This window comes from Amblyraja radiata, chromosome 6 (assembly GCF_010909765.2).
Source record: "Amblyraja radiata isolate CabotCenter1 chromosome 6, sAmbRad1.1.pri, whole genome shotgun sequence".
NCBI classification, from domain to species: domain Eukaryota; kingdom Metazoa; phylum Chordata; class Chondrichthyes; order Rajiformes; family Rajidae; genus Amblyraja; species Amblyraja radiata.
Window position 1 is genome coordinate 96,817,498 of NC_045961.1, and position 24,209 is coordinate 96,841,706.

Sequence of the window (24,209 nt, forward strand, 5' to 3'; positions counted from 1 at the left end):
AATGTTGAGGCTCTATAAGGCGCTGGTATGGCCACCTTTGGAATATTGTGAGCAATTTTGGGCACCGTATCTGAGGAAGGATGTGCTGGCTAAGGAGAGGGTCCAGAGGAGGTTTACAAGAATGATCCCAGGAATGAGTAGGTTAACCTATGATGAGCGTTTGTCGGCACTTGGCCTGTACTCACTGAAGTTGAGAAGAATGAGGGGGGACCTCATTGAAACATGCAGAATAGTGAAAGGCTTAGATAGAGTGGATGTGGAGAGGATGTTTCCATTAGTGGGAGAGTCTAGGACTAGAGGTCATAGCCTCAGAATTAAAGAACATTCTTTTAGGAAGGAGACAAGGACAAATTTCTTTAGTCAGAGGGTGATGAATCTGTGGAATTCTTTGCCACAGAAGCATGTGGAGGCCAAGTCAGTGGATATTTTTTAAGACAGAGATAGATAGATTCTTGATTAGTACAGTTGTCAGATGATATGGAGAGAAGGCAGTAGAATTGGGTTAGGAGGAAGAGATAGAAGAGCTATGATTGAATGGTGGAGTAGACTTGATGGGCCGAATGGCCTAATTCTACTCCTATGCCATATGACCTTATGAGACTTGTCCTTGATTATGCTGGTGGCTTTGCCAAGGCAGCGTGAAGTGTAGATGGTGTTAAAGGAAAGGAGGCTGGTTTGTGTGATGGTCTGGGCTATGCCCACAACTGCAATTCCTTGCGGTCTTGGATGGAGCTGTTCCCAAATCAAGCTGTGATACATCCTGATAAGATGCTTTCTACGCCTCATCTGCTGAAACTGGTGAGGGTTATTGGGGACATTTCCTTTGCCTTCTAAATGTATCGGTCTGCTTTCTTGGCCATCACTTCCATGTGGCTAGTCCAGGACAAATTGCTGGTGATATTTATTCCTTGGAACTTGAAGCTTTCGGCCTTCTCTACCTCAGCACCATCAGTGCAGATGGCACCATCAATTAAAGAATGGTACTTAGTTAATCCATCAAAAAGCTGATATCCAATGATTACCCACCATGGATCACCTACTTCCAAAAAAAAAGAGAATGTTCCCTTGTTCGAAAAAGTTCTGCAAATCTTATATTATCTAAAAAACAGCCACTACTCCAGTGTGCACAAATGAGTTTTGCCTCTGAGCAGTATGGTAAAAGATGCACTCACCGTCTGTTCAGCAGCTTCTCCAACGCTGTCATATTCAATAATAGCTTTATACAGTGTATTCAGTAAATGGGAAGCTCTTATGACATTTGGAGTGTCAGGTGGAACCTCTGCCACTCCTGTACTGAATACTCTATGAAGCATCTTAAGTTGTGACAATCGAGGAGCCAGTTTCTCAAGTACTGCTGCTAGCGTAACCGTCTCATCTTAAAAAAAAAATACATACAAGCAATTAATGACAGAACTTTAAGAAAATAGCAGCGAGTGATTAAGGCAATAGTGCCAAACTCTGCAAAACAAGAAGTTACATTTTGTATGTTTCAACAGAAATGTATTCAACCCTATTAATATAATCCAGAAATCAGGAGAAATTATGTTAAAGTTCAATAAGATTAAATAAAGTTTTATGTTTCAATTCCAGTAAAATCTATCTTTGGAAATAGGTTATAGCTAAAATTGAAACCAAGTATAATTAAGTACGTGCCAACACAGTGGTTGAATGCAATACAAGGGAACATCAGCATAATACACATAAAGAGACAGAAAAATATCACCTTGTTTCATTTTTAGCTGAATAGCAAAGAATAAATGTACTGGCAATACCAAATAATCAGAATGTCAAAACCAAAACCATTCCTTCTCTCCAGAGATGCTGCCTGTCCCGCTGAGTACCCCAGCATTTTGTGTCAATCAACCAACATTTATGGTTAGTTTATTTAAAGAAATTAAAACTTTTTGAAAAATCGACTAAATCTCTGTAGCTCGTACATTGCAAAGCCAATTCAAAATGAACCACCACATACTAAAGGAACAATTATACCTATTTGTGGCTGTGGAGGCATGGAAACAAGCTCTTTGGCCCACCTATTTTCCGCTAATTCCATTATTATCTTCTCACATTTTTAATAAATTCTCTGCAGTTTCTACCATTCATTTAGGTCTGGGATTTGGGAGGAAAATGAAACACTCGGGGAAAAATCCCAATGTCACTGGGAAAATGTAAAAACTCAGTAGATGTCTCTGTCTGGAACTTGGATCGCTGTAACTTTTGTTATATTGCATCAGATTTGAGAAACATCTACTTTGCAACTGAACATTATCCGGCTGTCTCTGGAATGAAAATCATCCAGGTTTTTATATAAAAGTTCATTGACTGGTGGAAATAGTTACGAATTATAATGAAGGAAATAATATTTTCCCAAACATTCCAAGCTTAGGAAAGTGTTTTGAAATTTTCTAGATTTCAGATACCTTTAGTTATCATGCACTTTTCAATGCTGACAAGTTCTTCTTTGAAGTTTATAAAATATTTGTACAATGCCCACACAAAAGACTGATATGTTCGGAAGGGGGGCTCAGTAAACTTTCTTGATGCAGGTAGGGCTCCAAATGAGCAACTTTCAGTGTTGTGCCCAATCACTTCATCCATAAATTTCTGGAGCCTGAACACAACCTGTCCATAAGCTGCGATCTGTTCCAATACTGCTCTCAGACAATTCTATAGGAAAAATAATAGAGAAATAAGTTAGAGGAAGCACACAATTTAAATCACAGCAATTCCTGTGTTTTTAAATTTGCAAATTCATAAGCAACAAACTTACAAGTAAATTTGGCAAAAGAACGCACACATTTACTGCATTTCTACCATGCCAAATAAAAGTTCGTAAACTCTGAATTTGAATCAGAAATTTACAAGACAGGAACAGTCTATTCAGCCCATAACTTGCACAAATCCAAAAATTGAGCTAGTCAGTTTATCACCACTCCCAATGCATTAAAGAACTCTGCATCCCTACCCAGGTAGTAATTAAATTTATATTTTTCAGGAGATGTTAAGGCTGGCTTGATAATTGATAAATATTTATCATGTTTAAGTGTGAGAATTGAGGGTGAAATGCTCAACTGTTTTCATTGAGTCAGGGAATGTTGCTGCATTGTGAAGATTATTTTATGTTTATCGCAACACACGACACGAGGACCATTGATATTACAGGATTTAAAAATTAATAATATGGCCTCAACACACTCCAGTGTATTTTAAACCAATTATTTTTTTTAACCAATTAAAATTAAAAATGTGCTAAAGAAGGAACAGACTGCCAAATTAACAAAATAAATGAGTGCATGGATATATCTTCCACAGAACAATCAGAGTACATCTTGCCCTCGTACTAGAAAGACTAATTCTAAAGAAGATTTCTCATAAATTCTCCACCATTCTCAGAAAGTGGCCTGATAATTTGTTTTTATGGAAAAAGTTATTTACCTGGGTCAGATGCGCCACCATGATGTCAGGTCTCACTGATATTTTCCCATCGTGCAATGTATACATAAAAAGTTTATTAACTCCAGACAGCATCCTGTACAAAAAAGGTTAAAATGTAAATAATCTATTGTTAGACATATATTTGGCAACGCACAAGTTGAAATAGAAAAGTGTATCAGGATTCCAGAATTGGGACTGCCAAAAAATTAAGTTGAATGCAAAAATGTTATAATTTGCTATCTGAGTGTTACATTGATACATAGAAAATAGGTGCAGGAGTAGGCCATTCGGCCCTTCGAGCCTGCACCGCAATTCAATATGATCATGGCTGATCATCCAACTCAGTATCCCGTAACTGCCTTCTCTCCATACCCCCTGATCCCTTTAGCCACAAGGGCCACATCTAACTCCCTCATAAATATAGCCAATGAACTGGCAGAGAGTTCCAGAGATTCACCACTCTCTGTGTGAAAAATGTTTTTCTCATCTCGGTCTTAAAGGATTTCCCCTCTATCCTTAAGCTGTGACCCCTTGTCCTGGACTTCCCCAACATCGGGAACAATCTTCCTGCATCTAGCCTGTCCAACCCCTTAAGAATTTTGTAAGTTTCTATAAGATCCCCCCTCCTAAATACTAGCGAGTACAAGCCGAGTCTATCCAGTGTTGATTTACCTTCCTTCCAGTCAAAAGATCCGCCAATTCATTCTTTGAATTTGTTTAATTCTCATGCAGCCGGCCTTTTTTCTATGTTTAAGTTTAATTTGTCTTATTTATCCATTAAATAAAATCACAATCATGCTGTACAGAAAAAGACCATAACCATACCAATCATCAAGTAAACATCGATATTAATTCCATTTACCAACACTCGGTCAGGCCTATGTTTTTGTGATGCAAGAGCTCATGGAGTTGTATAAATGCTGGGAAAACATTTGCCTCCACCAACCATTCAAATTATCCTCTTGGTGAAAAAATTATTTCTCAGATTGCCTCCAAATCTCTGACCCCCTCACCCCAAATCCAAGTGCTCTAGTTTTAGACACCTCTTCTGCGAGGAAAGGATTCCAGCTATCTGCTGTATCTATGTCCCTCAATTTTCAGGTCTCCCCCTCAGCCTCCTCTGCTCGAAGGAAAACAAAACCAGCCTATTCTCATGACTAAAAGACTCCATTCCAGTCAACAGCCTGGTGAACCTCCTCTGCGGTTTCTCCAGTGCAATCATGTCCTTCCTGGAGTGTGGCGTCCAGAACTGTACATTGTACTCCATTGTGCCCTAATCAAAATTTATACTATAATCTTTCTGCTTTTATATTTTATGCTCCAGTTTATAAATGCAAGTATCCTATACGTCTTCTTCACTACCTTATCTACCTGTGCTGCCACCTCTTGGAATCCTTGCACTTTTACACCAAAGTCTCTCTATTTTTCAGTATGGCCTTTGGCCCAAGCATTCATTGTATATATCGGGTATTCATCCTCCCAAACCACATCACCTCACACTTTTCAACATTAAATCCCATCTGTTGTTGCTCTGCCCATCTTGCCATTGCTATTGTCATAGTCTACAGAATAATATCTCAATTTACATGGCATCTGCAAACTTACTAATCATTCTAATCATAACCAAATTGTGAATGTATACAGCAAGCATTGAGCCTTGTGGTACACAACTAATAACAAACTTTCAATCCCAAAAATAACCCTTCACCATCACCGTCCACCTCCCAGTAACAAGTCAATCTTGGATACAATTTGCCAAACCCCTGGATTCCATGAGCTCTATCCTTTTGGACTGTCCTTCCATTTGGTACGTCGTCAAAGGACTTACTGACATGCCTGCAGAAGTTAACTGCAGTTCCCTCACCAGCATATTTTGTTACCACCTCACCAAATGCAACCATATTGGTGAGGCAATATAATTTCCCTGCTGTTTTGTTTGGACTGATCTGCTTTTGGCACAGACTTTGACAAAATACCTCCAGTCAGTCAGGTTTAAAAGAATAAAGCTCGATGCTTGAGCATATAACTCAACAGGAAGGGAGGTTATATTAACTGAGGAGCTGGTTTTTGGATGAAATGTTATAAATAAGTCAATTTTGCTTTCTCAAGCGAACATAAGATTCCAAGACAAATTACAGGAAAACAAATCTCTCTGGAGTACATTGACCCCCTTCATCAACATCACAAAAAATAATGACTGGACATTATTGGTGTATTGGTTGCCGTGTACATTATAATAGCAATGGTGTTAAACTGAGTTCTTTTGTCAGTCCTATTCAAGAAAACTTGATTCAAACCATTGCTGCTAAAATCAATTCTTTATTCTGACAGCGCTGGATAATTCTTTAAACCTTCCAACACAGAGTTAGAAACTCTGGGGCTGGTCGAAAGAACTACTGCCTTTGGTATAAATGTAACACATTATATAGGTAATAGACAAGGATGGTACAAATGGAGTGGCAAACTATTAACCAATCATTATGGTTTACTATACATTTAACTTATTTGCATTAACCAATCAACTAAATCCTTTCCATTGATTGACAACACGTATAGTCACATGATTTTCCCTTTTCCGGCCCCTTTACAACCTTCTTCCCCTCTGTGGTTTCTTCTACCTCTTTGCTCAAAATCATTTTATTTCAATAAAGTAAAACCACAGATATAAAACAATTTCTCAGGCAACACCTCTCAGAATAAAATACACATCATACAGCAATCCCACAATACATACACACAAAACATATATTTTCACTTTTGGAAAATAAAGTTATTTCTAAAACTTCAGATTTAAACAAAGTCTAATACTTACAATCATAATTAAAACACAATACACTTCATAAATAATGTCCTTACAACTACATAGTTAAAATACAGTTACTTATGGATTAAATATGAGTTTTGCCCCTTTCTTACAAAGTGGTAAAGACTTAAGTTATTTCTAATCACACAATTCCCAACTCCAAGCACACAAAGGCCATATACTTGTCACGCTTGATTGCTTCTTCCCAAACTCGGGTCTAATTTCATTCTGTAGTAACTTCCCCCTTGCTCATCTCTTGAGGAAAGGAATGCAAGGCCTCTTCAATAATAGCATTCCACACAACAAATGAAAGATTATCAAAACAGTTACTTTCTCAGTTTTCTATAACCATAAGAAACCTATTGCAAAGGTCACACAACCATCACCTATGCCTTATCTCTTATCTCAACATAAATACATTTAAACAGCAGAAACCATCTCACAGACTAGTATCTACCCTTGGTGCCTACAACCCAATATAGACAACCATAAATCCCCTTCATTACACAGCCGAGCTCGAAGAGGTGTCACAAAGGAAGAAGAATGGTGCCCATGTCCTGGGGAAAGATCCCATTAACAACCTCCATTCTAAACACCAACCTAAACCAAATACAACTTCTGACACTTATAGCCGCTTCAAAGCAAACAAAGCTATGCGTATTTACATCAACATCTCCATGTTATAACAAGCCATCTGTTCTCCTATGTGTGTGTGTACGTTGTACTTTATTTCTTTGTGCCTATGTGGCACAGAAATTATAATTTAAGCAATTTTATTGTATAATATTTCCTCAATGGCACTTAAAAGTACTTGTTAGCTGTAAAGCATTTGTGGGGTATTAAAACAGGTTATGCATAAATCACTTTTCAATAAAGACTAAGCCTTCTGTAATTCAACACACTCTGCACAAGAGTAGCCAGATGCCAACAGCAACGTGAACACAACGGAAAACATGGCATTGAAAACTCTTGAATTCCAGTGGATGGACAATTAAAAAGCCAGAGCAGTTAACTGCAGTAGAAAAATTGCAAGTCATAGCAGAGCTATGCTGGAAAATAGTTGTACGCAATCGGAACAGAAATTAAATCTCAACCTTATTTATTTTCTGAAGAATGGTCTCGACCCGAAACGTCACCCATTCCTTCTCCCCAGAGATGCTGCCTGTCCCGCTGTTACTCCAGCTTTTTGTGTTTATCTCATTTATTTTTTGCTGGCATTGGTCCTCCTGATCAAGGGAGGATTAATTGAATCAGTTGTATGCATTCCAGCAGCCAGTGGAACTGGGGAAAAGCTATATAAACATATGGAATGGCAATGTGACCATAGTATAAGATTTCTGGAACGTGAATCTGAAAATCAGTTGAGCATTTTTTAATGTTCCCAAAAATGTTGAGCATTCAAGATTTATGAAGCAACAACAGTTTGCAGAACCATACAAAATCCTTCAAAAGTAACAAAATGATACTTACCACAATGTTTCTCGTATAACTTGGGCCTCTGTAACAAATGTTCGCTGATCTGAATAATATAGTGGATCAGAATTGTATAGGTGCTGCTCCCTAGAATTAGGAAATGTTAACATTGTCACCTATAAAGGATCTAAACTGTTTAACATATTTAATACAATGTCATTCTCGGTTATGTTAGCATTCCATTATGTCCAGGAGACAAGTTATTAAAATACGATGACAAATGGTTTCTTACCAGATAGCTGCTAAATTGGAATGCAGATGAAAGCTGTGACTACATTTAGATGATTTATTTGTCCAATACTGGGTGACAACATGTTGCTCCAACCACAACTGTACTTCCGGTTCACTTGCTAGTTCCAAACACAAAAGGGTTAGTACAAACAACTTTAGTCATTATGTTTTGATGACAAATTTTGATGAAGAAAAGTTCTTCAGAATGGTATTTTCACATTTTGTAATCCCATGCACAAGATTAGTTCCTTCAACCAGTTTGGTCGATGCCCACATTATTTTGAGCCACCAAGTACATCTATATTACTAAAACTCTTTGGTGTGTGTGTGTGTGTGTGTGTGTGTGTGTGTGTGTGTGTGTGTGTGTGTGTGTGTGTGTGTTCTATATCATATACTTATTAAAATTCTGATCTTGTGTGTGTGTATATATGTGTTTTTACGTCTTTGCGAAAAACTTTGCGGTAACGATAAAATATTTACATATTCCAGTTGACATTTTTCCCTAGTCCAAAAGCACCTTATTTGAAAATGTTATGCTTTATTTCTCGACTTATTACTGAATTTTTAAAAAAGTATATCAAAAGACTTTGAATTTAAACAAGCAGCTCTCGCTGATTACGTCATAATGGGACTGATCGGCTCCGTCTTGGCTCCGTCACACACACAATTTTCCACGCGCTTCGAGTGACGTCTCCCCCCGACCCCCCCCCCCCCCCCCAGTTATACAAAAGATGCAGAAAGAACGAGCCCAGAGATGACCGGACGAACTCGCTGACCTCGGTCCTCGGGTCGACGCCAGCCCGCCGCCTTGCTCAGTCCTCGGGTCGACGCCTGCCTGCCCGCCCGCGTGTGTCGCCGGGTGCCGATATGCATACGTGTGTGCGTGAGCGAGAGGGACACGGAGGATCTCCATATGTTTGTATTGCCCCAAGGCGCTCTTTTGCCTTCAACCCCAATCCTTCCTCTCTCTTCCCACTCCTCTCCTCCCCTCCAGACTCATCCCCTCTGCTCCCCCCCCCTCCCCTCTCCCCCTCCCCTTTTTTTCTGTCTTTCTGCCTCTCTGCCCTCTCTCTGTCATCTCTCTGCCTCTCTCTGCCCTCTCCCTCTCTCTGCCCTCTCTCTCTCTGCCCTCTCTCTCTCTGCCCTCTCCCTCTCTGCCCTCTCTCTACCCCCCTCCCTCTCCAGCCACGTCTGCGCAGTTGGGGGCTATGTGTGAGTGGATAGGGCAGGGGATGGGGTAAAAGGAGCAAATGAATAATATTAATATAATATCAAGGGGGGGGGGAGTTAGTGTGTGTGTGGGGGGGTGGATAGTGTGTGTGTGTGTGTGTGTGTGTGTGTGGAGGGTGGTTAGTGCATGTGTGTGGAGGGTGGTTAGTATGTATGTGACGCCACAGGCCGCCCAACCCCTAAAAACACTAATTAGGATAGTTGCCAGGATACATGTAATCTTTTCTCTAAAAAAACATTTGAAAACATGGACAAGTTCAATCCACATTTGCTTCAAATTGTCTTTTTTATTGAATGTAGGAATGATACATTTAAGGAGCTCTGTGCTATATTTCAACAAGCTACTCTCCTCTCCTCTCCTCCCCTCCATACAAAGTGGGCAATGCAATCCAAGACAGAATTCCAGCCAGGCCTAATCCAGTCCTTTCCAGTCATCACATACTCAAATCCCACCAGGGTTTCCAAATAAAAAGAGGGAAGTCACAAGCTATTTTTCTAGCCCTGGTCTAGAATGCACAACTTGTGTTCAACTCACTCACCCTAGACTGTACATTTACTGAAGCAAAGGGGAATGTAACTTTTTCAAAGCAGTCAGCCCAATTCAATCAATTACTGGCTTGAAGATGAGACTTTTACAACATATACCTTTTAAAGAGGCTTGAGGCTCCGCTTTCTTAATGTGTGCTTGTTCTTCTGGTGTTGTTCTGTCAACCTGAATACCCGAGTCCTCCCTGCTCAGAGACTCTTGGAGTTCTTCTTCACTTTCGTCTTCAGACCACTCCTAAGATTTCAAAAAGGTATAAATCTATATCATACAATTGTGGAAATTGACTCAGTGTCATGTTGAGATTCAAGTGTCAGAGCATTTACATGGCTCAGTGTGGATAATAGCAATGGGTAACCTTGCCAATCACATACACACGGTCCTCAGAAGATCTTCAAGAACACAATTAGTCCAAAATAAAACATAACAAGAAGGTGCACAATAGAGGAGAAAGAGAAAATAATTCCAAGTAAGTTACTCACTGGAGTGTCAGGATAAGGTCCAATATCAATTTCTTCACCTTCCATCAGGTATTTCCCCCAGTCAAAGTCATCATGTTTCACTGCAGAAAAAAACCTTTTAGTGTGACAATTGCCCAACTGGAAAAAGCTTTAAGGTAGCAGTCACCATACATTAGCCTAACTCTATCCACTGCACTCCGCCACTATCAGTGGTCTCCTATGCATTCCCACATCACTTAGTCAAACTTTAGGTATTTACACCACACTCTTTTTCTCTAACTCCACAGGATTCCTGAAAAGTCACCCAAATGGACACATTTTCAGTCTCCTCTGCTTATTTTCCTCATTCCATGTTTGGTATACACATCCTCCAAAACAAAATGTATTGAGGGAAGTTAAATAAACTACAAGGTGCTGCAGCTGCAAAATTCTGAAAACAAACTAACCTCTTCAAAGAGAACTAGAATGAAATGATGCACTTTAAACATTATTTAAATTCACTTCACTTAAAACCAATTGTCAGTTAAAGTAACAATTATAATGCAACTCGCTTCATTGCAAAAGACTTTATTCATATATCAATGGTGCAACGCAGAGATCCATTTAGTAATAAAAATTACAATGGAAATAAATAAATTTATTTGGAAAAGATAAAAATGTACAGCCCACAAAATGAAAATAATAAATGGTAGGATTATTGAACACAAACAGGGAAGAAATATCACAGCAAACACTCTCCTAAAAAAAGATGGCGAGGATGGAACAAATGAATGCCTGCACTCTTTCCTCAAAAAACAAGAATTAAAAAGTATGGTACACCGAAGAAAAGTTATTTATATTACAAACGGAACAATGTTCCATTTAGTACTCTTAAGAATAATAATGTCAGGTTATCTCACAACATCATTTAAATAGGATGAAGCAAATTATTCAAAATTTGAGTACTTCTCACTATTACATTATCAATAAGGCTCCATTGCAAATTATATTTCAACAATTTTGCGTGAGAGCAACAATTCTATAAGTAAGACAGCATAGTAACAGCAGAAAAGGAAAGAGATGAAATTTAGATTTTCAGGTTTGCATTATCGCTGCAATGTTATGTAACAGCCACATTTTGGATATCAATTAAATGGTAGGGACAGAGGAATGTGTTTCTTTGTGAACAACTTATGCTGTGATCAAAGGAACATACAGACTCAAAGATCTTTCTGCTCCCCCGAACTGGATTACCTCACACTGCTTTGCCGGCCTTTCTGGTTACCCCGGGAGTTTACATCCGTTATTGCCATAGCTGTTTCTATTCCCTCCCAGGCGAATACAGAGCAGGCACAGCGAGAACTGTATAAGACCACCAGCACGCAGAAGACCACACACCCAGACGCTGCCTTCAACAACGCGGGGAACTTCTACAGCGCCGACCTAAGAGAAGTCCTCCCATAACTCCACCTGCACATCTCCTGCCCCACGTGCTGAGACCGCATACTGAATCACAGCTACATCACCTTCCGCCATGGCTACAAGGCCGCCCCCCGCCCATCATTGGGCAAATCAGACCAATCCTCCATCCTGCTCCTCCCCGCCTATAGGCGGAGGCTCAAATGGAAAGCCCCCGCCTCTAGGTCAGTTCAACACTGGACAGACCAAGCAGACTCCACATTTCAGAACTGTTTTGATTGGGTGGACTGGGAGATATTCCGGGCCACTTAGAACGGCAGCATCAACGAGTACAAAGACACAGTCACCGGCAAAGATTATAGAGCAGAGCAAGATGCGCCACTCTGCGAAAAAAGTGTAGTATGACATGGGTGATTGTTGACGCCATTTTATTGGGCTGCAATTTACAATAATATTAATAAAATTTACAATAATCTATATTACTAAATCTCTGTTCTTGACCGCTTTTGGCCGTCTGTGCTGCGATTTCCGAGAGAACGCCGCCACCTACGGCCGTCATTTTTGGCCACCTCGATCAGAGCCCACGTCTGCCTTCCTGGACCAGAGTATTTTTCCCATCGATGAAAAATCAGAGAGAAATTAATGTTTTTTTAAAATTCACCATTCTCTCTGCTGCCCCTGCTGGAGGGAGGGGGAGGGACTATAAAACCAGGAAGTGGTGTGCCTCAATCAGTCTCTGCAAGCTGGAGGGCACTCTGAGCTCTGAATAACACTGAACAAATGTCCACACAACTATGAGTAAGTACCCTTAATGTGGTTTGAAAATGAAAATATGGTTAGTTTGAGTAAAAAAGCACTGCCTGCAAATGGTTGTTTGGGGGGTTTGGGTTGAAGTAAAAAGGCACTCTCTCTCTCCCCTCCTCTCTCTCTCTCCCTATCCCCTCTCTTTCTCTCTCCCTATCCCTCTCTTTCTCTCTCTCCCCCCGTCTCTCTCCCTTTCCCTCTCTCTCTCTCCCCATCCCCCTCTCCCATCCCCCCTCTCCTCTCCCCCCCCCCCCCCCTCTCCCCCCTCTCCTCTCCCCCCTCTCCTCTCTCCCCTCCTCCTCTCGCCCCCCTCTCCTCTCCCCCCTCTCCTCTCCCCCCCCTCTCCTCTCCCCCCCCCTCTCCTCCTCTCCTCTCTCCCCTCCTCCCTCCTCCTCTCCCCACCTCCTCTCCCCTCTTTTTCTCCCCTCCCTCCCCCCCCCCACCGTCCCTCCCCTAAACCCCCCTCCCCTCCCCTCCACACACCCCTACCCCCTTCCCTCCACCTCCCTGCTCCCGTCTCCCCCTCCCCTCCTCTCCTCTCCCCCCACTCTCCTCTCCTCCCCCCCTCTCCTCTCCCCACCCTCTCCTCTCCCCCCCTCCTCTCCCCCCCCCTCCTCTCCCCCCCCAAAAGACACTACAGCGAGAGGGTGGAAGCCAATCTCACCTCTAGCAACCCACGGCACCTCTGGCAGGGTCTTCGGACCATAAAGGACTACAAAGTCCCCTACTACACCACCAACACCGCAGCTTCCATTCCGGACGAGCTAAACAACTTCTACGCTCGGTTCAAGAGGAAGCACCCCGACCATAACAGAGGACAGCGTGCTTCAGAGAGTACAACGCTCGCAAAGCAGCCAGTCAGGATGGCAAACCCAGTTGCGTCCTGAAGGCATGTGCAAGTCAGCTAGCCGACATTTCACCGACATTTTTAACCTCACGCTTTCCCTAAGATCCATCCCCTCTTGTCTGAAAACCTCCACCATCATCCTCATACCCAAGCACAACAAACCCACCACCCTCGACGACTGGCGACCCATAGCATTGAAACCCATCATCAGCAAATGCTTTGAGAAGCTAGTCAACGACAATCTGCTCCTCACTACCCAACAATCTGGACCCCTGCCAATCTACCTACCGCCCCAAAAGATCAACAGACGCTGCCATCGCCCACACCCTTTACACCGCCCTCACCACCTGGACAAGAGGGACACTTATATTAAGATGCTGTTCATAGGCTACAGTTCAGCATTCAACACAATTGTGCCCTCTAAGCTCCTCGGCAAGCTCCTGGACCTGCGGTCTGTGCACCCAGATCCTGGATTTCCTGACGGACCGACCCAGGTGGCGAAGATTGGAGACTAAACCTCCACAGCTCTCACCCTCAACATTAGCGCCCCTCAGCCCCCTCCTGTACTCCCTGTACACACACGACTGTGTGGCCCAACATGACACCAAAACCATCGTCAAGTTTGTGGATGACACTATAAAGTCGTGGGTCAGATCACCAACGGGGACGGGTCGGCCTGCAGAGAGGGGGTAATGGCCCTGACAAGGTGGTGCCAATGTCTCTCAATGTTGACAAGACCAAGGAGATGATTGTCGACTACAAGGGGAGGGGGGGGGGGGCACATCCACCCATTAACATCAGCGGTGTAGCGGTGGAGAGCTTCAAGTTCCTCGGTGGCCACATCACAGAGGACCTGACCTAGACAACCCACATTTCCACCATCACAAAAAAGGCGCAATAACACCTCTACAACCTCGGGCGACTGAAGAAATTTGGTCTGAACCCCCAGGTCCTCAGGGATTTCTACAGAGGCATCGTGGAGAGCATCCTGACAGGCTGTAACTTCACCTGGCACGGTAGCTGCACCAGCCACGCCCGAAGGGCCCTGCAGAGTGGTGCGGACGGCCCTACACATCATTGGGTGTGAGCTGCCCTCCCTCCAGGATTTACTCCAAGCGGTGCATTGGAAAATCCCTGAGGATCATCAAAATACCCCAGCCACCCGGACCACGGTCTATTCTGCCTGCTGCCCTCAGGCAGAAGGTACTAGAGCATCAGCTCCATTACCACCAGACACTCAAACAGCTTTTTCCTCCAGGCAATCAGGCTGCTGAATCAACCAGCCCTGAAACTCACCTGAACTGTCTATAATTTAACTTTATAATTTAATGCATGCACTTTATAATCTATATTACTAAAAGTCTGATCTTGACCACTTCCTGTTGTTCTGTATCAATATCAATATTTATTACATGTCATTTGAACCTCAGTGAGGCTCAAACGAAACTCCGTTTCCACAGCCATACAAACAAAGACAATTTCCTACAGACATACACACAATTCAATTTACAAAAACATCCATCACAGTGAACCCACTGTGATGGAAGGCAAAGTATTTTCTCTCCCCTGTTTTCCATTTCTCTCCCGATGTCCAAGCCCCAGGCGGGCGATGATAAGTCCCATGGCCATTTTAGGCCGCGCGGGACGATGTACGGCCCCGCTCCCGGTCTAAATGTCACAAAGTTGGAGCCCCCGGCGGGCGCTGGAATGTCCCACGGCCATGAAGCCGCGCCGGGCGATGTACGGCCCCGCTCCGGGTCGTTCCAACACCGTGACACGGGCTGGAGAAGTTTCGTTGCGGGAGTTCCGGAAAGCGGTCTCTCCACCCGCGAGCTCCCGATGTCCCGACAGTCCACCGGACCTGCGGCTGCAGCTGGAGCCTCCGAGCTACGTGGTCGGGCCGCAGCAGCGAGTCACCACCGCACTCCACGCTCCGATGCCGGCCAGCCCCACGATGGTAAGTCCGCAGCTCCGCAGGTTCCGTGACTGGAGCCTCCAGGTCGTTCAGGCTGGAGGCCGCTCCCCGGTGCTAGGCCCCAACGACAACGAAGACCCGACAGGAAAAAGGTCGGGTCTCCCGTACAGAGAAGAGATTTTTACAAAGTTTCCCCCTTCCCCCTCCCCCACATATACACAGTTAAAAACATTATTAAAAAACACAAACAACTACATTTAACTAGACAAAAAATAAAAAAAAGACAGACAGGCTGTAGGGGCCGCTGCAACAGTGAGCTGCGCCGCCGCCATTTTGTATATTGATTTTAGAGAAAATGCTGCCACATACGGCTGTGATTTTTGGCCATCTTACTCGGAGTCCACCTCCGCTGCGCAGGATAAGAGGATTTTTCCCATTGATGAAAAATAAAAGAGTTAATAGTGTTTTAAAAATGTTGAGATTCTCTCTCCTGTCAATCACGCCATGAAGGCCACGCCCCTTCTGGTGGGAGTGGAGTGGGACTATAAAACCCAGAAGTGTGGGCGTGGCTCAGTCTCTGCAAGGTGGAGGAGGGAGAGGTCACGACTCTGTCTTTAGTGGCCTTGCACCCTGCTTGAAGTGGTAAGAAACTGCACTTGAATTTGGTGGCCTTGCACCCTGCTTGAAATGGAATTTCAAGGAATAGCTGTGAGTCAACTGCCAGCCCACCAGCCGTGAGTGAGTGAGCTGCCAGCACAACAGGCTTAAGTGACGGAGCTGCCAGCCCAAGAATCCATTCAGCCCACAATGTCTATACTAGCCCTCTGGAAACCAGTCCCTTCAGCCCACAACACCCACACTAACGCTCCTGAAAGCCCCCCCACTGGCCACCAATATTGGAATTGGTAGAGGTGGAATATTGTGTTGGGGACCAGCCCTCCCGTGTGATGCTGGGACCCAACGGGTCCCACTTAGTCTAGTTTAATGTTAAATTTACTGTACGGAATCCTCCAGCGCAAGATTTTCACACAGGATTGTACCATGTATGGAACTGGCATGATAATAAACCCCTTGAATCTTGAAATCATCCTGTGACTTTCTTATTTCATAGCACCTGGCTGAAACAGAGCATTTATTCTGACATAAAACACGGCAGGAACAATCCAGGTATCCAAATAATGCAGTAATTCACAAACGTGCCCCAAAATAGGTAACGGTTCAGAATAATATTTTCCGTTTTTCTTCCAATTTCTAAATACTACCGAAACAATAATCAGAAAGTTCTGGAAAAAGTAGGCCAGAGAGCAGCTGTGGAACAATGTCTTGTGAGCTCTTGTCAGAACCTCGGGACTGACAGAGGATTAGAACTCGAAAGATTAGGTTTTGCTGCTTCTTTCATTTCCTTTGAATGGTTGGTCAATTTTCTTTTTTTTTTAATTAAGTAAAGGTTGTAAAGGAAACCTGCACATTTGCATACCTAACCAAGGTCTGAAATAAAAGGTAACGAAAAGGTGACTTTAGAGAGACTAGAGTGTGTTTTATTGCTGTCCCAAAACAGAACAATGAAATTCTTGATCATAATTAAAAAAACATTCAACGGTGATAAGGTGCACATTAACTAACAGTCTGAGTCCTAGCCCACTAATTGGGAACACAGGGGCTGCAATTATTTCAGACAAGTAAATATTCATAAAAAATAGGAACATAGAAAATAGGTGCAGGAGGCCATTTGGCCCTTCGAGTCAGTACCGCCATTCATTGTGATCATGGCTGATCATCCACAGCCAGTAACCCGTGCCTGCCTTCTCCCCCATACCCCTTGATTCCGCTAGCCCCAAGAGCTCTATTATTTAAATTCATCCAGTGAATTGGCCTCCACTGCCTATTGTGGCAGAGAATTCCACAAATTCACAACTCTCTGGGTGAAAACTTTTTTTCTCATCTCTGTTTTAAATGGCCTCTCCTTTATTCTTAGACCGTGGCCCCCTGGTTCTGGGAACTTTTTTCCTGCATCTAGCTTGTCCAGTCCTTTTATAATTGTATATGTTTCCAGAAGATCGCCTCTCATCCTTCTAAATTCCAGTGAATACCTGCCCAGTCTTTCTAATCTTTCATCATATGACAGTCCCCGCCATCCCGGGGATTAACTTTGTGAACCTAAACTGCACTCCCTCAATAGCAAGGATGTCCTTCCTCAAATTAGGAGACCAAAACTGCACAAATACTCCAGATGTGGTCTCACCAGGGCCCTGTACAACTGCAGAAGGACCTCTTTACTCCTATACTCAAATCCTCTTGTTATGAAGGCCAACATGCCTTTAGCTTTCTTCACTGCCTGCTGTATCTGCATGTTTACTTTCAGTGACTGGTGTACCTGCATGTTTACTTTCAGTGACTGGTGTACAAGGACACCCAGGTCTTGTTGCACTTCCCTTTTTCCTAATCTGACACCATTGAAATAATAATCTGCCTCCTTGTTCTTGCCGCCATAGTGGATAACCTCACATTTATCTACATTACACTGCATCTGCCATGCATCTGCCCACTCACTCAACCTGTCCAAGTCACCCTGCAACCTCCTAGCATCCTCTTTGCAGTTCACACTGACCCAGCTTTGTGTCATCTGCAAATTTGCTAGTGTTACATTTAATTCCATCATCTAAATCATTAATATATATTGTAAACAGTTACCCCCAATACCATGTGCCCTAATTTTGCCCAATAATCTCCTGTGTGGGACCTTATCAAAGGCTTTCTGAAAGTCCAGATACACTACATGCATTGACTCTACTTAATCCATTTTACTTGTCACATCCTGAAAAAATTGCAGAAGATTAGCCAAGAAGGATTTCCCCTTCATAAACCAATGCTGACTTGGACCAATCCTTTTACTGCTATCCAAGTGCGCCGTTATTACTTCTTTAATGACTCCAGTATCTTCCCACCACTGACGTCAGGCTAACTGGACTATAATTCCCCATTTTCTCTCTCACTCCTTTCTTGAAAAGTGGGATGACATTAGCTATCCTCCATTCAATTACTAAACATTCACATAGTAGGTTGTGGTGCTTTTTCAGTAAACATCTGATAATCTACTATCCGACTATTCAACAAACCTGACAGTTCGGCATCTGACTCACCAGGTGATATTTGCCCATTCCTTTTACACTCACCAAGGCCCTGGTTCCCATAATGCATCCTCACTCACCAGAGCACCAGTTCCCTTCCAATTTAGAAAATGTAAATGCATGACATTATTTTTTAACATCTAAAAGAAAATGAGCGTTGAGGTGTTAATAGAAATAATACTCAATAAATCTGGAAAATCCATTCATCTGGCATCAAATTCCCACAAATACAAAATTATCAGACTTTTAGTGTTACGAAGGGCTAATACAATGACTCACCCTCTTCTTTCTTTCTTGGCTTCTCAGCATACTGAGAATTAGAAGGTGAATCAGAAAGGGTCAGCAAGAGGGACAGTATTGCATAGTGTTCCTTCGTCTGCAAAAAGAAGTAAAATAAAGCCATTTCAAACAATAGTTACAAGAATTCATCACAAATTTAAAAAACTTGAGACAAAGACTCCAAAATTCCAGTGATAGGTTATTTTCAAATAGATTCAATTTTAACAATCTTAACACAATCTTTAACAGGAATTCATTTTTCAAAAATATTGCAATTTTCAACCCCAGTACTTATGCAATTGGAGGAAGACTGAAGGTAACAATGGGATCTGCTGACCAGGGATTTTCTTGTTCTGTATGATCTTAACTTTGGAAAGTTCCCCTTTCCTTTAAGATACTGACATGTCATCAGATGTAGACACAAAATGCTGGAGTAACTCAACGGGACAGGCAGTATTTCTGGAGGGAAAGAATGGGTGACGTTTTGGGTTCGGACCCTTCTTCAGACATCATGTCATCAGATGTAGTTAGTTCACTCAGTTGTAACTGAGCAGCTGTGAGTCTCAACATCAAATATATATCCTCATTCAGCATTACACCCTTCGCATCTATCAGGGTTTAATACATTAATCAGAAATGAGAATCCTGCACATTATCCCAGCCAAAGTGTTATCAGTTCCAAGTCTCACATGCCTGATCTGCTGTTCCTCCAGCACTCTGTTTTGCTCAGAATTCTAACATTTGCAGTCCCAACCAAGGGAACTCTATGCTGCTCTGCCTCTGGAGAGAGGCATCCAGGCCATCAGACTATAGACCCACTAACACCACCCCCACATCCAGCGACGCCTCCTTCCTTGAGGAGCTTAACCACTTCTATGGCCGCTTTGACAGGGACAATCTAGAGATGGCCATCAAGGCTGTGTTCCCTGCCGATCACCAGCCTCTCACACTCACCCCCTACGACATGTACATGGCACTGAGTAGGATTAATGCACGTAAGGCTGCTGGCCCTGACGGCATCCCCGGGCGCGTCCTCAGGGCCTGTGCTGCGCAGCTGACAGACGTCTGGACTGACATCTTCAACCTGTCACTTGCCCAAGCAGTTGTCCCCACGTGCCTTAAAACCACCTCCATGCCGGTGCCAAAACACTCCACTGCAGCAAGCCTCAACGACTTCCGCCCAGTTGCACTTACTCCCATCATCACCAAGTGCTTCGAGAGGCTGGTCCTGGCACACCTCAAAGGCAGCCTACCCCCTACCTCCCTATCAGTTCGCCTACCGCAAGAACAGGAGTACGGAGGATGCCATCTCAACGGCATTTCACTCCTCCCTCTCCCACCTCGACAACAGAGACACTTACGTAAGAATGCTGTTCATCGATTACAGCTCAGCATTCAACACCATTATACCCTCTAAACTGATCACCAAACTCGGTGACCTGGGCATCGACCCCTCCCTCTGCAACTGGCTATTGGACTTTCTAACCAACAGACCCCAGTCTGTGAGGTTAGACAAGCACACCTCTTCAACCCTCACAGCGTTCCACAGGGCTGTGTGCTGAGCCCCCTCCTCTACTCCCTCTTCACCTACAACTGCACACCTGTCCATGGTACTAACACCATCATCAAGTATGCAGATGATACAACGGTGATTGGCCTCATCAGCAACAACGATGAGTCGGCCTATAGGGAGGAGGTCCAGCTCCTAGTAGCATGGTGCGCTGACAATAACCTGGCCCTTAACTCCAAGAAGACCAAGGAGCTCATTGTAGACTTCAGAAAGTCTAGGGGCGGCACGCACACCTCCATCCGCATTAACGGGTCGGAGGTGGATATCCCAGGAATCAGTCTGGTGAACCTTCTCTGCACTCCCTCTATGGCAATAATGTCCTTCCTCAGATTTGGAGACCAAAACTGTACGCAATACTCCAGGTGTGGTCTCACCAAGACCCTGTACAACTGCAGTAGAACCTCCCTGCTCCTATACTCAAATCCTTTTGCTATGAAAGCTAACATACCATTCGCTTTCTTCACTGCCTGCTGCACCTGCATGCCCACTTTCAATGACTGGTGTACCATGACACCCAGGTCTCGCTGCATCTCCCCTTTTCCTAGTCGGCCACCATTTAGATAATAGTCTGCTTTCCCGTTTTTGCCACCAAAATGGTTACCACTGTGGGGGAAGGCACAATGTCCAGTCCCCATCCCCAGTTCTCCCAAAGTCAGGCCTATTGAGGCCTCCGCTATTGCCTCTACGTGTTAATGGGGTTATAGTCCAGAGGGAGATATGAGAAGATGCCACAAATCTAGCATCTGGCATACGCACGGTAACGGTTAGTGCGCCAGACCACAACAGCAACCTCCATGTAAGCAGGTTTGATGACAAGGTCAGATTGGACTGAAATGAGTGATGTAGATACAATTGGAGCGAGTGAGATTGGAGTGGAAAAGTCAAGGTGGTTTGCATTGCCAATTGGAAACAAAAAAAATCAAGGGTGGGTAAAAGGCCAGATGGAAGTGGAAGGGGAGTATGTAATTAGGAGAAAGGGTTATTCCTTTCCAAATAAATATGACAAATTATTGATGTCTAATTCCATCAACCTACACCAGACCATTTGACTGATTACCTTTGTTCCTTCAACTGTCTCCAGAGGCAACTCCAAAAATTCCTCCGTTAGCCTTCGCCAGCTTAAAGCTTTAGGGAGCTCTGAATGAATAGTCAGCTTTTCATGAATACTAAGAAAAAACAATGTATTAATCTACACATTTCACAATTTTTTGAAAAAAAGTTTACGTGGGTGGAACAGCTTACCCATCAATCACACGCGTTATTTTGTTGCTATCAATGTCAAGAAACTGATGGAATCTGAAAATAATAAAGTGTTTAACAAATTAAGTATTAAATGTGAATCTTTATGCAACAGAAAAAACAATTAGAATGATAGGTTTACACAACAGAAAAAAAGTTTTAGAGAGATTCAGCATGGAAACAGGCCTTTTGGCCCACCACGACCAGCGATCACCTGCTCACTAAATCTAGTCTTCACACTAGGGACAATTTACAGAAGCCAATTAACCTACAAACCTGCACATCTTTGGAATGTGGGAGGAAACCGGAGAACCCAAGGAAAATCCACGCCCTACAAACTCAGTACAGACAGCACCCGTCATCAGGATTGAGCACGGATCCCTAGCAGTAAGGCAGCAACCCTACCACTGAGCCGCCCTACTTATAAAGTTTACCATAAGGTGCAATGATCAGCAACTTCCCTTTTTCCAAGCAATTTGAATCAAATAACTTTTGTTCCATTTCTACAGAAACATTGAATGGATTTCAAACTGAAACGTTAATCTTCCTTCTCTCCACAGGGATGTTGACTAATCACCTGATTATTTCCAGCTTTTTTCTGGTTTATTTCACTAAAACTCACTACTTCACTACAACAGTTTCAGCAATCCATTCCCACATGTTCTTTACTCCATCCCACCAAAACCCGTGAACCCACCCTCATCACAGAAGACTTCAAAAGCTCCTTACACTCCACAACCCCTCGCATTCCACAATGCCTTAGACCCATTTCAACACCCACTGCCCCTCTCATCACCCCGCTATCCCTCCCCTCTCCCTCTCTCATCCCACTACCCCTCTCCTCACCACCCTTACCTGGCTTCTCCTCTCTTCCAACACCCTCAACCCTTCTCCTCTAACACCCTCACTCCATTATCCTTCACACAAAGGGCGGTGGGTACATGGAATGAGCTGCCAGAAGAAGCAGTTGCAGCAGGTACAATATCAACATTTAAAAAACATTGGGACAGGTTCATGAATAGGAAAGGTTTGGACAAACACAAGTAAATGAGACTACCTGAAATTGGGCATCTTGGCATGGAGTTAACCCAGAGGTCCTATTTATGTAATGTATGATTCTGATTACCCCTCCCCTCACCCACCCTTACTTTGCAGATCCCTCACCAACCCTCTCCTCGCTAGTCCTCTCCACACACACCTTCTGACCTATCTTCATGGTGGCCGAATAGGAAAAGGGGAGATGCAACGAGACCTGGGTGTCATGGTACACCAGTCATTGAAAGTAGGCATGCAGGTGCAGCAGGCAGTGAAGAAAGCGAATGATGTGTTAACATTCATAGCAAACGAATTTGAGTATAAGAGCAGGGAGGTTCTACTGCAGTTGTACAGGGTCTTGGTGAGACCACACCTGGAGTATTGCGTACAGTTTTGGTCTCCTAATCTGAGAAAAGGACATTCTTGCCAAATTTCTTAAGGGGCTGGACAGGCTAGATGCAGGAAGATGGTTCCAGATGTTGGGGAAGTCCAAAACAAGGGGTCACAGTTTAAGGAGAAGGGGGAAATCTTTTATGACCGAGATGAGAAAAACATTTTTCACACAGAGAGCGGTGAATCTGTGGAATTCTCTGCCACAGAAGGTAGTTGGGCCCACAGTTCATTGGCTATATTTAAGAGGGAGTTAGATGTGGCCCTTGTGGCTAAAGGGATCGGGGTATGGAGAGAAGGCAGGTACAGGATACTGAGTTGGATGATCAGCCATGATCATATTGAATGGCGGTGCAGGCTCGAAGGGCCGAATGGCCTACTCCTGCACCTAATTTCTATGTTTTTGTGTTTCCTCCCTTCCCTTCTCTCCCTCCAGCCCCTCTCCTTCCAACCCCTCCCTCCCTTATCCCCTCCTTCCCTCCCCTTTTCCCACTCCTGTCCCCCCCTCTCGCTCCCTACTCCTGTCCCCTTCCTCCCCCTGGGTTACCTGACATTAGACCAGGCGTACTGCAAAGCGATCTGGAACTCGGGGTTCTCCTCCGAGAGCCCGGTGACCTGCTGGATCAACATCTTCAGATCCTTCTCGGACTTGTTCCAATGCGCCATTCTCTTGGCGGTTGTCAACAGACAGGGTGCTCGAGCGCGCCGGAAGCACTGGCCCGCGCAGCCGGAAGCACTATGATGGCGCCGTCGTCATGGCAACACGGACGGCCCTGTTGGAGATGTCCGCCGTTTAAAACTCGAAAGCCTTACATTTATTTAGTTTAGAATGGACGCTGCGGTCCACACTGAGTGCGCACCGACCAGCCATCCATCCCCGCTCACTAACATAAGCCTACACACACTGTGGACAATGTACACTTCGACCAAGTACACAAACCCAGGCCAATTCACCTACAAACCTGGACGTCTTTGGAGTGTGGGAGGAAGCTGAAGATCTTGGATAAAACCCACGCCGGTCACGGGGAGAACCTACAAACTCGGTACAGTAGCAATGTTACAACATTTTGAGATTTTAAAAATCAAGTCTGCAATTTATCCCATCAGATAAAGCACAAAAAGAAGTTTAATTTGACACCTAATTCACTTTCATATCTTCAGTATTAAAAAAGTTATGGCCATTTTCATACTCGGAGATTAGCATCATTAACACAAAAGCTGTGATCAAGAACAGTCTAAAGCCCATAACTTTATTAAAAATTAAGAGAACTGAAAGAAATTTTCAGTTATTATAGATTGAAGCATTCTGAAACAAATATGAAACAATCTTACTTGGATGACCTGAAATTAAAGCATATAATTAGTTAGTTACCCAATTGTAGCTAATTCCAAAATTCAATTACTAGATCTGAACATCTATCCATTTC

At 43.6% G+C, this 24,209-nt stretch overlaps 1 protein-coding gene across 1 annotated transcript in view; it reads right to left on the minus strand.

The window, feature by feature from the left end:
- Positions 1-23,493, minus strand: part of tubgcp5 (tubulin gamma complex associated protein 5) — a 49,432-nt gene extending 25,939 nt beyond the window's left edge. The window contains exons 1-11 of the mRNA XM_033023277.1: positions 23,330-23,493; positions 21,361-21,414; positions 21,176-21,284; positions 18,549-18,645; positions 10,199-10,278; positions 9,818-9,953; positions 7,944-8,061; positions 7,709-7,798; positions 3,436-3,529; positions 2,421-2,667; positions 1,173-1,375 (exon numbers count right to left, since the gene is read on the minus strand). Of these exons, the coding sequence (XP_032879168.1) occupies positions 1,173-1,375; positions 2,421-2,667; positions 3,436-3,529; positions 7,709-7,798; positions 7,944-8,061; positions 9,818-9,953; positions 10,199-10,278; positions 18,549-18,645; positions 21,176-21,284; positions 21,361-21,414; positions 23,330-23,448 (1,347 nt within the window). The 5' untranslated portion in view covers positions 23,449-23,493. The remainder of the gene's footprint in view (positions 1-1,172; positions 1,376-2,420; positions 2,668-3,435; positions 3,530-7,708; positions 7,799-7,943; positions 8,062-9,817; positions 9,954-10,198; positions 10,279-18,548; positions 18,646-21,175; positions 21,285-21,360; positions 21,415-23,329) is intronic.
- Between the last annotated feature and the right edge of the window lie 716 nt (positions 23,494-24,209).